At 43.4% G+C, this 14,075-nt stretch overlaps 1 protein-coding gene across 3 annotated transcripts in view; it reads left to right on the forward strand.

The window, feature by feature from the left end:
- si:ch211-186j3.6 (neural-cadherin) overlaps window positions 1–14,075 on the forward strand; it is a 313,458-nt gene that overhangs the window by 230,948 nt on the left and 68,435 nt on the right. For all 3 annotated transcript variants that reach the window (XM_054770409.1, XM_054770410.1, XM_054770411.1), the window contains one exon: window positions 5,081–5,358. In XM_054770409.1, the coding sequence (XP_054626384.1) occupies window positions 5,081–5,358 (278 nt within the window). The remainder of the gene's footprint in view (window positions 1–5,080; window positions 5,359–14,075) is intronic.

Genomic DNA, 14,075 nt, shown 5'->3' on the forward strand with positions numbered 1-14,075 from the left:
AACACCCCTACACCCATGCCAAGCCTTCTTAAAGGCCCTCTTTTATTTATGAAAAGAGTAATATGAGTTTATCAAGCATCCCAATAACCCCTCTCATTTCACCTGAACTAAACTTTCTAAACTTAGTAAGCATTTGGCTGCATACTTTTATCTTTCTTTCTTTTTCCTGTCTCGACTTTCTCTTCTGGTAGCCTGATTTTTTCTTCTTTGCGGGGAAAATGACGCTGCATCGCTCACAGCACTGCGGATGAATGAGTGGTTTAGCAACAGCAACCCTAATAGTTACCTTTACCGTTTGCTCTCCTACCGGGTGCTATCAAGCATTTAGCATTTTTGCAAGGTTCTCTTGACTGATCAAAGAAAAACAACAGGCAAAATTCGTACAGTGATGTGAAAAATGTATTTCTTATTTTTTTGCATGTTGGTCACATTTAATTGTTTACGATCAACAAACAAATTTAAATATTTGTCAATAGTCAATTAGACAACACAACTGAACACAAAATGCAGGTTTTAGCTGAAACTTTTTATTATTAAGGGAGAAAAAAAATCCAAACCTACTTGGACCTATGTGGAAAAAGCCATTTGTAAAGCTTTGGGACTCCAGCAAACCACAGTGAGAGCCATTACCCACAAATGGTGAAAACATGGAACAATGGTGAAAGGTTACTGAATCGAATATGGGCCAGCTTGTTGTGGTTCACATACGCCCCTCCTTTGTTCCAAGACCAAAACCACTGCTGAACAAAAAGAACATTAAGGCTCGTCTCAATTTTGCCAGAAAACATCTTGATGATCCCCAAGACCTTTGGAGAAACACTCTGTGGTCGGACAAGACAAAAGTTGAACTTTTGGGAAGGTGTGTGTCCCATTACATCTGGCGTAAAAGTAACACCGCATTTCAGAAAAAGAACATCATACCAACAGTCAAATATGGTGGTGGTAGTGTGATGGTCTGGGGCTGTTTTGCTGCTTCAGGACCTGGAAGACTTGCTGTGATAAATGGAAGCATGAATTCTACTGAAGGAGAATGTCTGGCCATCTGTTGGTGACCTTAAACTGAAAGCAACTTGGGTTTTGTAGCAGGACAATGATCCAAAACACACCAGCAAGTCCACCTCTGAATGGCTGAAGACTTTGGAGTGGCCTAGTCCAAGTCCTGACCTGAATCCTATTGAGATGCTGTGGCATGACCTTAAAAAGGCGCTTCATGCTGGAAAAGCTTCCAATGTGGCTGAATGACAACAATTCTGCAAAGATGAGTGGGCCAAAATTCCTCCCCAGCGCTGTAAGAGACTCATTGGTATTACTGCTGTTTTACCATGCACATGACAATAAAACTCTCTTGAATCTTGAATCTTGAATCATTGCAAGTTATCACAAACGCTTGATTGCAGTTGTTGCTGCTAAGGGGGGCCCAACCACTTATTAGGTTTAGGGGGCAATCACTTTTTCACACAGGGCCACGTAGCTTTGGATGTTTTTCTCCTTTAAGAATAGAAAGTTTCATTTAAAAACTGCGTTTTGTGTTCAGCTGTGTTGTCATTGACTAACATTTAAATTTGTTTGATGAATTGAAAGATTTAAGTGTGACAAACATAATAAGAAACAAAATAAGAAAGAAAATAAGACAAAATAAGAAATCAGGAAGGTAGCAAACACTTTTTCAAACCACTGTACATAATATCAATATAATAAAATAGCAGTATTTTAAAAATAATTTAAAAAATTATTTCATTATTAAACGTTCACAGCAACAATCATTATTTATTATAAAATTATTTCAGTCTTCATTTGACTAAAATAAAATGAAAAAATATATGTATAATATATTAAAAATTGTAAAAAAAAAAAAAAAAAAAAAAAGAAAAGAAAATATTCAACTTCCACAGCTAAAGGTATTTTCTATTTATAAAATCTTTTCAGTCTTCATTTGACTAAAATCAAATAAAAATAAAATGTAAAACGTATAATATAAATATAATAATATTTAAAAACATATAAAAGTTCATTATTCAAGTTTCACAGCTAAATGCATTATCTATTCATACAATTATTTATATACTGTACATATATATATATATATATGTATGTATATAATAAAATTCTAGTATTTAAAAAAAAATTGATACAGTAATCCGTTTTTCGCGATTAATCGGGACCAGAACCTCCCGCAAAAGATGAAAACCCGCAAACTAGGATTTGCCCCCCCCCCCCAAAGAATTTTCATGTATGTGTATATGGGTACCAGAATGTTTAAAATATGTAAACAGTATTTATACGTAACATATTTGAGACAAAGATTACAACAGTACACGTAACTAAAAAACCGTATACAGTAATTACCATTCATCAACATGGCCTTCTTATACAGGTGAACAGGCTTGTGTTGGTGGTGGAGGACGGGCTCTCAATTTACTCGTAGAGGCTTTAGGTTCACTCGAGACAACTCATCTCTTTGTTTGGCATGCAGGGAAACCTTCTCTCGCACGCAGCAACATGAAACAACACCTTTTTCCGCAATATGGCTGCCGATATGGCTGTATTTTTTCCATTTTTATTTTTTGATGATTTTATTTTTTTTTTATGAATATTTTGGAAAAACCCGCAAAGCACTGAAGCCACAAAATGTGAAGCGCGACGTTGCGAAGTTATGATGTTGGTTTTTCTAGCTGACATATTTCAGTAAGTCATCTTCAGTCCACAAGCCCAATGAGCTCAAATGCTCGCTTTGCTTTTTAAGTAGTGTTTTTTTATGCCATCATGAAGGAAAAATCATTTTCAGCTAGTATAGTTGAACAAATGTTGTCCATTGATAAATCCATGTTGTGCTTGTGGGTGTGATTGTGTGAAAGTCATACATGCGTATTGTTCTGTGTTGATTTTGGATGACATGCGGCAGTAAACACGTGTCCCTCCGCCCCACTTGTGACAGATTGGACCACACAGTCTTTCTCGCTCTTTTTATTGAAATCAAAAATGAGTGACATGGCAGCTGAGCTTCATGTTGTTTTTCATTTCGTGGAAAAGGACGACGCCAATATAGTCCAGGTCTGCCTCCGTCGGCCTGTGTCACTCACACCGCCAGCCGATGTGAGTGCAGACGTCTGCCGTGTCAGAATAAGACAGAATTTGTGTAAAAAGAAAATATGTGCACTGTGGTTGCCATGGTTACCTCGCAATGAAGTTAAGAGGCTGCTACGATGATCACGCATCACGAGAACTTTGAAAATGTCCCCCCCCCCACATATAGACCACTTGTTTACTTTCTTCATCATCAACATTTGTAAATATTTTCAAACCAATCCATGCCATGTCGTTCGGTAGCAAACACTTTGCTCCTTTCTTGAACCATGAAACGTCGTATACAGAATTATTATTATTATTGTAATTATTATTAGCATTATTAATATGAATGTTATTATTCTAATACAGAACCTCCTGCATTTACGTAGCTGCAGACTGTCACCATCATCCATACACACAAACTCCAGACTCTTTCTATCTCACGCTAACGTCAAAATCACAGCTTCTCCGCCAAACGTTTTAGTCTGAAGAAGCCTTTTGGATATTTGCTAAGAGCACACAGAGAATCCCAAGCCACGCTGAGCCGCGTCGGCGCCGTGAGAAGGCCTCGTTAGCAAGAGCAAACAAACAAACAGAATGAAAGCATCGCCGGCATGAATAAAAAAAATACTCATTTGAAACGCGAGCGGGCTGGCAGCAACACACAATTTCACATTTATTTGTAGGTAAACATCATCGCCACCTGCTGATGCCTAACCTCTCTGGAACAGCATGATGCCCACACAACCCCCCCACATCACTGCGCTCTTTCAATATGTTTCAAAGAGCTATATCACGCGGGTTGAGGTGGAGAGACAGGGTACAATAGGGAGAAGAGTCACACACGCACGCACGCGCACACAAGTAGTGTGTAACGGTGTGTGTGTGTGTGTGTGTGTGTGTGTGAGTCACATGAAGTGTGTGATTTGTCACACTCGGGTCCAATCAGTGCAGAACATCGAGCATGAAGTGAGAACCTCTTTCGCTTCATCATCATTGGTGTGGAGTGTGTGTTTCTCGTCATGTGTGTGCAACCATAGGTGTGTGTGTGCATAGGTGTCTCCAGCACAAGCACGCACGCACACACAGTTCCGCTTCAGTGAGCCAGGTTGTGTTTGCCTTCATCAGCATTTAGTTCACTTTGTGATCAGCCCGTGCAGGAAAGCACCTTCATTCTTGGAGCATTGTGTGCGTGTGTGACGTGACGTGAAATGTGTTAACTTATGCGAGTCAGTGATTAAACACTTGGGTTTTAGTGTGCATGATGTGCAGTAGCTGCGCTGTCCTCCCACTTACCACCACGCTGCGTTACAGTGATGTTCTACATTGGAGTTGAGGAGGTTTATTGATTAGACACAGCAGGAAGTGTGTGTGCGTGTGTGTGGATGTTTTATGCGCTGGGATGAGAGTCTTGCAGAGGAAGTAAACCCTTCAGGTCTCCTTCTTTACCAGTCAGGTCAAACATAATCCCTTTTTTAATGTTGCTGCTATTTTTCCCAGTGGAAATCATCCACGTAGAAATCATCTGTTCCAGGGTCAAACTGTCACCAGTGTAAAAGCTTTATGAAGTGTCGAGGGAATGTTTAACACGACATATGAAACAAACATCATACTACAGGGTCAGGAAAATGATCTGACACATTTGTAGGTTAAATAAAAGGCAAATAAAGTAAAGAAACAAAAAAGTGTTTTTCTTTTCGAAAAGTACATATAATGCCATTTTTTTAATGTAATGCCATTTTGCTTTGTTTCTTTATAACGCCATTGTTTGCTGCCATGAATTGGACGGGTGAGCATCGCGCTTTCATTGTGGAAACGTTTATCAAAACAAACTAATGGATCCCATTTGACTGATTACATTTTTAAAACATAATGAAACAGAATGGCATTATATGTACTTTTCGAAAATAAGAACACTTCATTGTTTCTTTACTTTATTTGCCTTTTATTTAACCTACAAATGTGTCAGATCATTTTCCTGACCCTGTATAACGGTTGTCCATCTCCCTCGCAGCTCCAGTCCTTCCTGCAGGTCCGGGTCTACCAGGTCCGTGTGGACGAGTGTCCCAGGTCGGAGTGCGGTCGGGCGGGAGGCTGCACCAGCGGCGTGAACGTGCAGGACACGCCCACGGTGGTGGATTGCGGCACGATGAGCCTGGTATCGGTCACGGTGGAGGCCGCCGCCGTCTGCTCCTGCCCGGGACGGGAACTGTCCCATCAGTCCTGCTCGGCCTATCCCAGAAACCCTTGCTTTAATGGCGGCGTGTGTGTGGACACTCAGCACGGCTACAGGTGCGTTCAACAAGGCACTACACACCTTCAGTCCAAGCTATTTCTCTTCCATTTGACAAACGTGGCAAGCATAGCTCAAGTGGAGTATAAGATGCAGTGGAGTGAGACCTCTGACTGCCAATAACAGTCGTTTTCATTCCAATTTATGTTGAAATTGACAGAACAAATCGTTGATGCGCATTATTTTCAGGCTTAAGTGGGCCACGAAAAACAATGTAAGATTCAAGAGAAGATTCAAGAGAGTTTTATTGTCATGTGCATGGTAAAACAGCAGTTATACCATGCAATGAAAATCTTATTCTGTTCATTCTCCCAAGAAAAGAAAGAAAACACAAGAAAGAATAAGAACATAAGAAACAAACACATAAACATATATACCAATAAATTAAGCAACAACAACAGAAGAGACATTAATACAGATATAAATAAATAAATAAATAAATAAATAAATAAAGTGCTATGAGTGTGTGCGTGTGTTGCGTGCGGCGTGTGCGAGTGCTTCGTTGAGAAGCCTGATGGCCTGTGGGTAAAAGCTGTTTGCCAGCCTTGTGGTCCTGGACTTCAAACTCCTGTAGCGTCTGCCTGACGGTAGGAGTGTGAATAATGAGTGTTGTGGATGTGTGCTGTCCTTGATGAGGTTGTGTGTTCTGCGTAGGACTCTAGTTTTATAAATGTCTTGCAGTGAGGGGAGGGCTGCCCCAACAATGTTCTGTGAGGTCTTGATCACCCGCTGGAGTGCCTTCCTATCACGTGTTGTACAGTTACCGTACCAAACAGTGATGGAGGCGGTAAGGACACTTTCCATAGTGCATCTGTAGAAGCAACTCAGGATTGTGGTGGACATGCCAAATTTCCTCAGTCTTCTCAGGAAGTACAGTCTCCTTTGGGATTTCTTCAGAATTTGTTGGGTGTTGTGAGACCAGGTGAGGTCCTCGCTGATGTGTGTGCCAAGGAACTTGAAGGTTTTCACCCTCTCCACCTCAGTCTCATCAATAAACAGGGGTCTATGCGGCTCCTTTTCCCTTGTTCTTGGGTCGATGATCATCTCTTTAGTCTTATCTGTATTGAGAAGGAGATTGTTATCACGACACCAAGCTATGAGGTCCGCCACCTCTCTTCTGTATGATGTTTCAACACCACCAGTGATCAGTCCGATGACTGTAGTGTCATCCGCAAATTTAATGATGCTGGTGTTGTTCTGGGAGGCCACGCAATCGTAGGTGAAGAGCGTGTAGAGGAGTGGACTCAGCACACACCCCTGTGGGGTCCCAGTGCTCACAATTCTTGAGCTGGATGTGCGGTTGTGGACTCTGACTGACTGGGGCCTGCCTGTGAGAAAGTTAAACACCCAGTTACAGAGGGAGGGAGACAGGCCAAGTGTGAGGAGCTTATTTGTGAGTTTGTGGGGGCTGACTGTATTAAAAGCAGAGCTATAGTCTATAAATAGCATTCTGACGTATGTGTCCTGGCCCTGTAGGTGAGAAAGGGCTGTGTGGATGGCAGTGTTGACTGCATCATCCGTGGACCGGTTCTGGCGATATGCAAACTGTAGAGGGTCCACAGTTGCCGCCGGGATGCTCTTTTTGATGTGGGTCATGACTATTCTTTCAAAGCACTTCATAACAATAGGAGTGAGTGCTATAGGGCGATAGTCATTCAAGCAGGTCACGTTGCTCTTCTTGGGTACGGGCACTATGGTGGTGGACTTAAAGCAGGTCGGTACAGATGCTTGTGCAAGCGACAGGTTAAATATGTCAGCAAGCACATCAGCTAGCTCTGATGAGCAAACCCGAAGTGCACGTCCTGAGATGTTGTCTGGCCCTGCTGCTTTTCGTGGGTTTGTTTTGTTCAGAACCCTGCGCACATCAGCTGATGTCACCATGAGAGGTGAGTCCTGTGTGCTCCCCAGGTTCAGCCACCCTCTCTGCTCATCAGGAGTTTGGGTGTCAAAGCGGGCATAGAACTCGTTCAGCTCATCTGGAAGTGTGGTTTGGCTGGACGTGGCTACGCTACTCTGCTGTCGATAGTCTGTGATGTGCTGGAGCCCCGCCCACATGCGCCGAGGGTCTGAGGTGGAATAGTAGCCCTCCAGCTTCTGTCTGTACTGTCTTTTGGCCTCCCGTATGGACCTCCTCAGGTCATATCTGGCCTTTTTGTAGTCATCAGCGGTGCCCATGACAAATGCAGTCGAACGAGCACGTAGCTTAGCCCTTACATCACAGTTCATCCACTGTTTTTGGTTAGGGTATTTTCTGTAATACTTGGTGGTGGTAACAGTCTCTATACATGTGCTAATGTAGCCAGTAACAGCAGAAGCATATTCATCCAAATCAACAGTACAATCTTCCCTCCCCGCTGCAGTTTTAAACACATCCCAGTTTGTGCAGCCAAAGCAGTCCTGAAGTACTTGATCAGTTTCTTCATTCCACACTTTAACTGCTGTACTTACAGGGGGAGCTTGTTTAAGAAGTTGTCTGTATGTTGGATAAAGGAATATAGAGATGTGGTCAGCCTTTCCAAAGTGGGGTCTTGGAACAGCCTTCAAAGCACCTTTCATGTTGCAGTAGACTTGGTCCAGGATGTTATTTTCCCTTGTGGGAAAGCTCACATGCTGGTAATATTTGGGGAGGACAGTCCTGAGGTTACAGTGGTTGAAATCGCCAGATATAATGAATACAGCGTCTGGGTGTTTGGTCTCGTGTTTATCAGTGATGTCATGCAGGAGGCCTAGTGCATTAGCAGTGTTAGCTCGTGGTGGGATGTAAACAGCAGTTAAATACACAGCGCTAAACTCACGAGGCAAATAAAAAGGTCTGCATTTCACCATCAGCAGCTCAATGTCCTGCGAGCAGTGCTTTTCCATCGTCTGTACGTCTGTGCACCACCGTTTGTTTACGTAAACACAGACGCCGCCACCTCTGTGTTTACCAGATGCTAAAGTCCGATCTCCCCGGTAAGCAGCAAATGATTCCAACTGGATCGCCGAGTCCGGTATATCCTCCGTCAGCCAGGTTTCTGTGAAGGTGAGGACACAGCATTCCCTGATCTCACGTTGAGTTGTAATCCTTGCTCGTAGTTCGTCCATCTTGTTTTCAAGAGAGCGGACGTTGGCTAGCAGCAGGCTTGGTAGCGGTGGCCTCGTCGCTCTAGCTTTTAGCCTAGCATGCAGGCCGGCTCGCTTGCCTCGTTTACGCCTCGGATGCTTTGCTCGCCGGGTATTCAGCTCACCGGACCCGCAGGCTGCTGCGTTCTCCCGGCGCAGAAGAAAGGCAAAGTCTGAGAGGCTAAATGAAAGTTCATGGTGAACCCTGCCGATGTTCAAAAGTGTCTCCCTGTTGTAATGTACTGCGTGAGTGTGTTGAATGTCCAAAATGAACAATAAAATAGCAAAAAATAGAAAAACACGGGAGAGTGTCACAGAGACGTCTGCCACGAAGGGCGCCATCTTTGCGTGGCCCGAATCTGGCCTTGAGTTTGACACCTGTGACTTATGTGGTCGCTGGTTCGAGCAGGACGGTCAGGATGACCAATGTTACACATGTGCTAGCCTACTTCTGCGGTTTGCTCATTTCTGGCCACATAGACCAGTAATTTACAAGTAACACACCAGTAATGTACAAGTAATACACCATTAATGTACAAGTAACACACCAGAAATGTACGAGTAATACACCATTAATGTACAAGTAATAGACCAGTAATGTACAGGTAATACACCAGTAATATACCAGTAATATACAGGTAATATACAGATAATACACCGGTAGTATACCGGTAATATTCAGGTAAGCCAACATGGTTGGTAAAGAATAAAAAGTAATCTGTGTTTGCAGAATGAAGTTTATTCTGAAATGTTTGGGGATATTAGCTCACGGCGGCGGGAGAAGGAAAACGGTCTCCTTCCTGAACTCATCCAATCGTCACTCAGAACGCAGCCAGGATGCATTCATGGCCTTACAGACAGTCGGATAATTCAAGCTCTTCAAATATGTTAACTTTTTCCACTGCAGCGTTAAAAAGCTCTGCAAAGGGAGCCACAGCAAGGAGACTGAAGAGCTGCGGGTTGTCGAACCCTGTCCTGTAGTATAAATATTAAGCTAGCCACACACTGAACATCCTGAGGTTGTACTTCCAAAGCCACCTTAATATACGATATAGACATCATAAAGCGTAACAAGCGAGCTTGTCTAACAGCGTGTGTTCATGTTTTCCAATATTTCATGTGTTGATATATTAGTGAGTTGAAAATGTCACGTTCATTATCATAATAAAAGAGAACCCCCTGTGGCAACGGTCGCCGCGGCCGCCTGAAGATTGTTACTCTTGTACCGCCGCACAATCAATAATTCATAATATCCTGCATTACAATGCGATTGTGTTGCAGGTTTTTCTGTAATTAGATTGACCCCACACGGCCTTGTTGTTATTCCATGGAAATGGAAACAAAAGCATATAAAAGTCCGCGACCGCCTGGACTGATTTATTCACACCATCAGACGTCAAAGTGAGACCAAGCGTCAATCCAAGCACGCATGGACGCGCTCTGATCCTCCTCATTCCATCCAATCCCGTCCCAGTGGCAGAGCTTGGACTACAGTACACATAATGGCATGCTTGGAGGAGTGTGCTGTGGAAGAACTTGAAGTCTTGATCTGAAGCCCATCATCACATGATCAAGGTGTGGTTGAAGCAGGAGTGGGAGAAACTGTAGCCCCCGGGCCATTATTAGCCCACCAATCACCCGCCAGCTGTCACAAATTGTTCTTTTTTTAAAATGTTGAACGGCAAAGTTGTAAACAGCAACATGACTTGCAAGCGTATCCAAACAACCACCAGACCCATAACCTACCGATGCCACCATGTGGGCATAAAAAGAACCCTCTATGCACAAGGCACATGAAAAAATGACACCTGCTGCAAGGCATGCTGGGTAGCTTGCGGCACTCTCTCTTCCAATTTTGAAATGACGACAGGGCTTGAGCCATGGAACTTCTTCCAATGTTTTCTGGAACAAGGGACTCTTTGCTTTCTAGTGATGTACGGGTCTTCACGGTAATCGTGGGGACTACGTCACAGCAGCTCTGGGATGAGGCTTGGCTTGAGTGGGGGTCTAGGGATCTGTGCACAGAGCAGGCAGTGTGCGCAGATGTGACGGAGGGGACACAGAAGCAAGCTTTCCCCACAGACGCTAACCAAAGTGTAGCAGAAAGTCTTCCCAGAGGAAAAGACTTCTGATCTTTGCAGTTATCATTTCACTGATGACTGCTTTGATGGAACACCTTTACAAAAAGCATTTGGCTTGAAAGTAAAGTAGAAATGCATTTTGAAAAAGGATGCTATTCGAACGACCACTGCGTCAAAGTTGTCATATAATGTCTTCTAAACACTATTCCATGATAGTGACAAGGCTGCAAAGCATGATAAATGTTATCTTTTCACAGCCATGTGTTTATTGTGGGAGGCGGGGGTGACGGCGGCCACATATAAAAATAAAAGCCCTTTACGCTCATTATGAAGCCAATGTAAAACAATAATTGAAGGATAAGCAACTCCATAGTCATTTACATTTACCATTCTGTGTTTTGAAGGTGACCAGTCTTCATCTCAATGTTTAACGCTTAAGTCCATGTTCTGCAAGTTCTCTATTTCATCTCCAAATGTTTCTCCCTCCTCAAAAACTATTAACACATCACTCAAATATTCACTAAAATCACTGTAAACGTCCTCTGTCCCGTACACCACAAAATTAATAAATCATGTCAGGGACCCTTTAAAGAGTCCAAACTGTCCAGAGTTGACTTTTCAAGGTCAGAGAGTCTTTCGGGCAAACTCCCAGCAGACCATCATGTGCTTCTTCCTGAGTTTTCTGTCCGCCACAACGGCATGAAAGGTGTTGTTGGTATTTAAATGAGGAATCCGACAATAAACATCCGCTTTGGGTGTGAGAGTTCACACAGGAAGTTGCCAGAACTTTTTCCTGTGACCAGTCAGGCATGTCGGCACCGCCGGACTCAAGTTCTTCTCCCTCGGGACTTTTAGCCTCAACAGCACTGGACCTCATGCATAATGCTGCAAGGCTTCACTCACTGTAGACTCAAACGTCTCTTTTCAACTTGAGTTGCAAGATACTAAAGCACACAAAGCAAAAAAATAGGTTCATTATCATAATTCACAACAAAAATGTGAGCTAGCTTCCAAGCTCAGGAACATAAAGTGGTGTGAAAAAGTGTTTGACCCCTTCCTGATTTTGTATATGCATGTTTGTCATACTCACATTTTTCCATCCATCCATTTTCTATGCCGCTTATCCTCACTAGGGTCGCGGGTATGCTGGAGCCTACCCCAGCTGACTATGGGCGAGAGGCGGGGGGACTGGTCGCCAGCCAATGGCAGGGCACATATAGACAAACAACCATTCACACTCCATTCATACCTATGGACAATTTAGAGTCTCCAATGAAGCTAACAAGCATGTTTTTGGAATGTGGGTGGAAACCAGAGTACCCGGAGAAAACCCACAGAAAACTTCACACAACGGAGATTCGAACCCAGATCTTCCCAATTTTCTGACTGTGTGGCTAACAGGCTAACCACTACGCCACCATGCGGCCCAAGTTTGAGATCATCAACAGAGCTGAACACAAATTTATTATTTAGGAAGAAAAAAACATCCAAAGCTACATGGTCCTGTGTTTAAAAGTGATTGCCTCCTAAACCTAATAAGTGGTTGGGCCCCCCTTAGCAGCAACAACTGCAATCAAGCGTTTGTGATAACTTGCAATGAGTCTCTTACAGCGCTGGGGAGGAATTTTGGCCCACTCATCTTTGCAGAATTGTTGTCATTCAGCCACATTGGAGGCTTTCCAGCATGGAGCGCCTTTTTAAGGTCATGCCACAGCATCTCAATAGGATTCAGGTCAGGACTTGGACTACACCACTCCAAAGTCTTCAGCCATTCAGAGGTGGACTTGCTGGTGTGTTTTGGATCATTGTCCTGCTGCAGAACCCAAGTTGCTTTCAGCTTGAGGTCACCAACAGATGGACGGACATTCTCCTTCAGCAGAATTCATGGTTCATTTATCACAGCAAGTCTTCCAGGTCCTGAAGCACCGAAACAGCCCCAGACCATCACACTACCACCACCATATTTTACTGTTGGTATGATGTTCTTTTTTTTAAATGCAGCATTACTTTTACGCCAGATGTAATGGGACACACTCCTTCCAAAAAGTTCAACTTTTGTCTTGTCGGACCACAGAGTATTTTCCCAAAGGTGTGGGATCATCAAGTTAAAAACTAAGACAAGCCTTAATGTTATTTTTGTTCCGCAGTGGTTTTGGTTTTGTTTTAACGGGGGGAAAACACTTTTCCACACAGGGCCATGTTGGTTTGAATTTTTTTTCCTCCCTTAATAATAAAAAGTTTAATTTAAAAAGTGCATTTTGTGTTCAGTTGTGTTGTCAATGACTAATATTTAAATTATTTTGATGATCTGAAACATTTAAGTGTGACAGACATGCAAAAATGTCAGAAATCAGGAAGGGGGCAAACACTTTTTCACACTTTATGACTATTTGTGGTCAGGCTGCACGGTGGGCTGATGGTTAGCATATTGGCCATCCAGAAAATGGATGGATGTCCTGGTCAGCTGGTCCGTTTGTTGCTAGGCAGAATTTGTTGGGCTCAAACATGGTTGCTGCCCCACGCAGATGAGAAAGGATAGGGAGGGTCGACACACTCCAAAAACCGCATCATAATTTATTGATAATCTCTGGGGAAAATAAACTTTTTTCACCAAAGCGCCATCTGCTGATGCAAACAAGCATCTCTTTCCTTCGTTGGCCTAAATATTCTGTAGATTACGTGATTGATGAGGTGCCAAACCCCAAATGAACGAGGTCTCAGACCATTTTTGGAACAAGCAGCACTCCATCTTTCGAGTGACGGCAGCACTAATTAGCATATGCAAACAAGTCCTCAGGAGAATTAAAAGCAGGGACTGGCAACATTTCTGCACATTCATGGCTCCCTGAAGGCAGCATTTATTGCACCCCTGCTGATTTCTATACAAACACACCAGCGCTGCCGTCCCACTCCCTCTCGGTCGTCATGCTGCCACCCGGCGCAGCGGGTGCTCAGAGAGCAGCTAAGTGTTAGCAACGATGACGACATCGCTGCAAGCGAAGCAGATGGTTTGTGTTTTGACTCGTCTCCTGTGGGCACACTGGTGGACTTTTTAAAGGACAAAAAGGATCGTGCGAGTATCCATAAATTGACAAGAAATCGTCACAGTACCTTCATAGATGGACCCTTAACCAAATCTATATTTTAGAGGTGCACAATAATTATCCGATTGATAATTATCAGGCCGATATGAGGGAGTTATGACGTCATACCGATTATTCAGATAACATTCAAAATAGCTCAGATTACCGATAATCCAATGAGGCGAGATTACCAGTACTGTGTGGATGAGCAAGTCAAGTGCTCCTTTTAGTCCTGCCTGTGATGTTAACAGCCTGTCGTAACTTCCCCTGAGCTCACTTGTCAATAAACATTCACTTTATGAGGAAGGATGTACCAAATGCTGCGCGATGAGGAGGAGAAAAAACCCATAGAGCACACAAAAAGCCTCATCAGCCACCTGAAACACCAGCGCCACAGCATTTGAAAAGTGCAAAAGGTTTGCCAGAGACCTCTGTGGCGTCACACCGGCT

Source organism: Dunckerocampus dactyliophorus, chromosome 3 (genome assembly GCF_027744805.1).
Source record: "Dunckerocampus dactyliophorus isolate RoL2022-P2 chromosome 3, RoL_Ddac_1.1, whole genome shotgun sequence".
Taxonomy (NCBI): Eukaryota; Metazoa; Chordata; class Actinopteri; order Syngnathiformes; family Syngnathidae; genus Dunckerocampus; species Dunckerocampus dactyliophorus.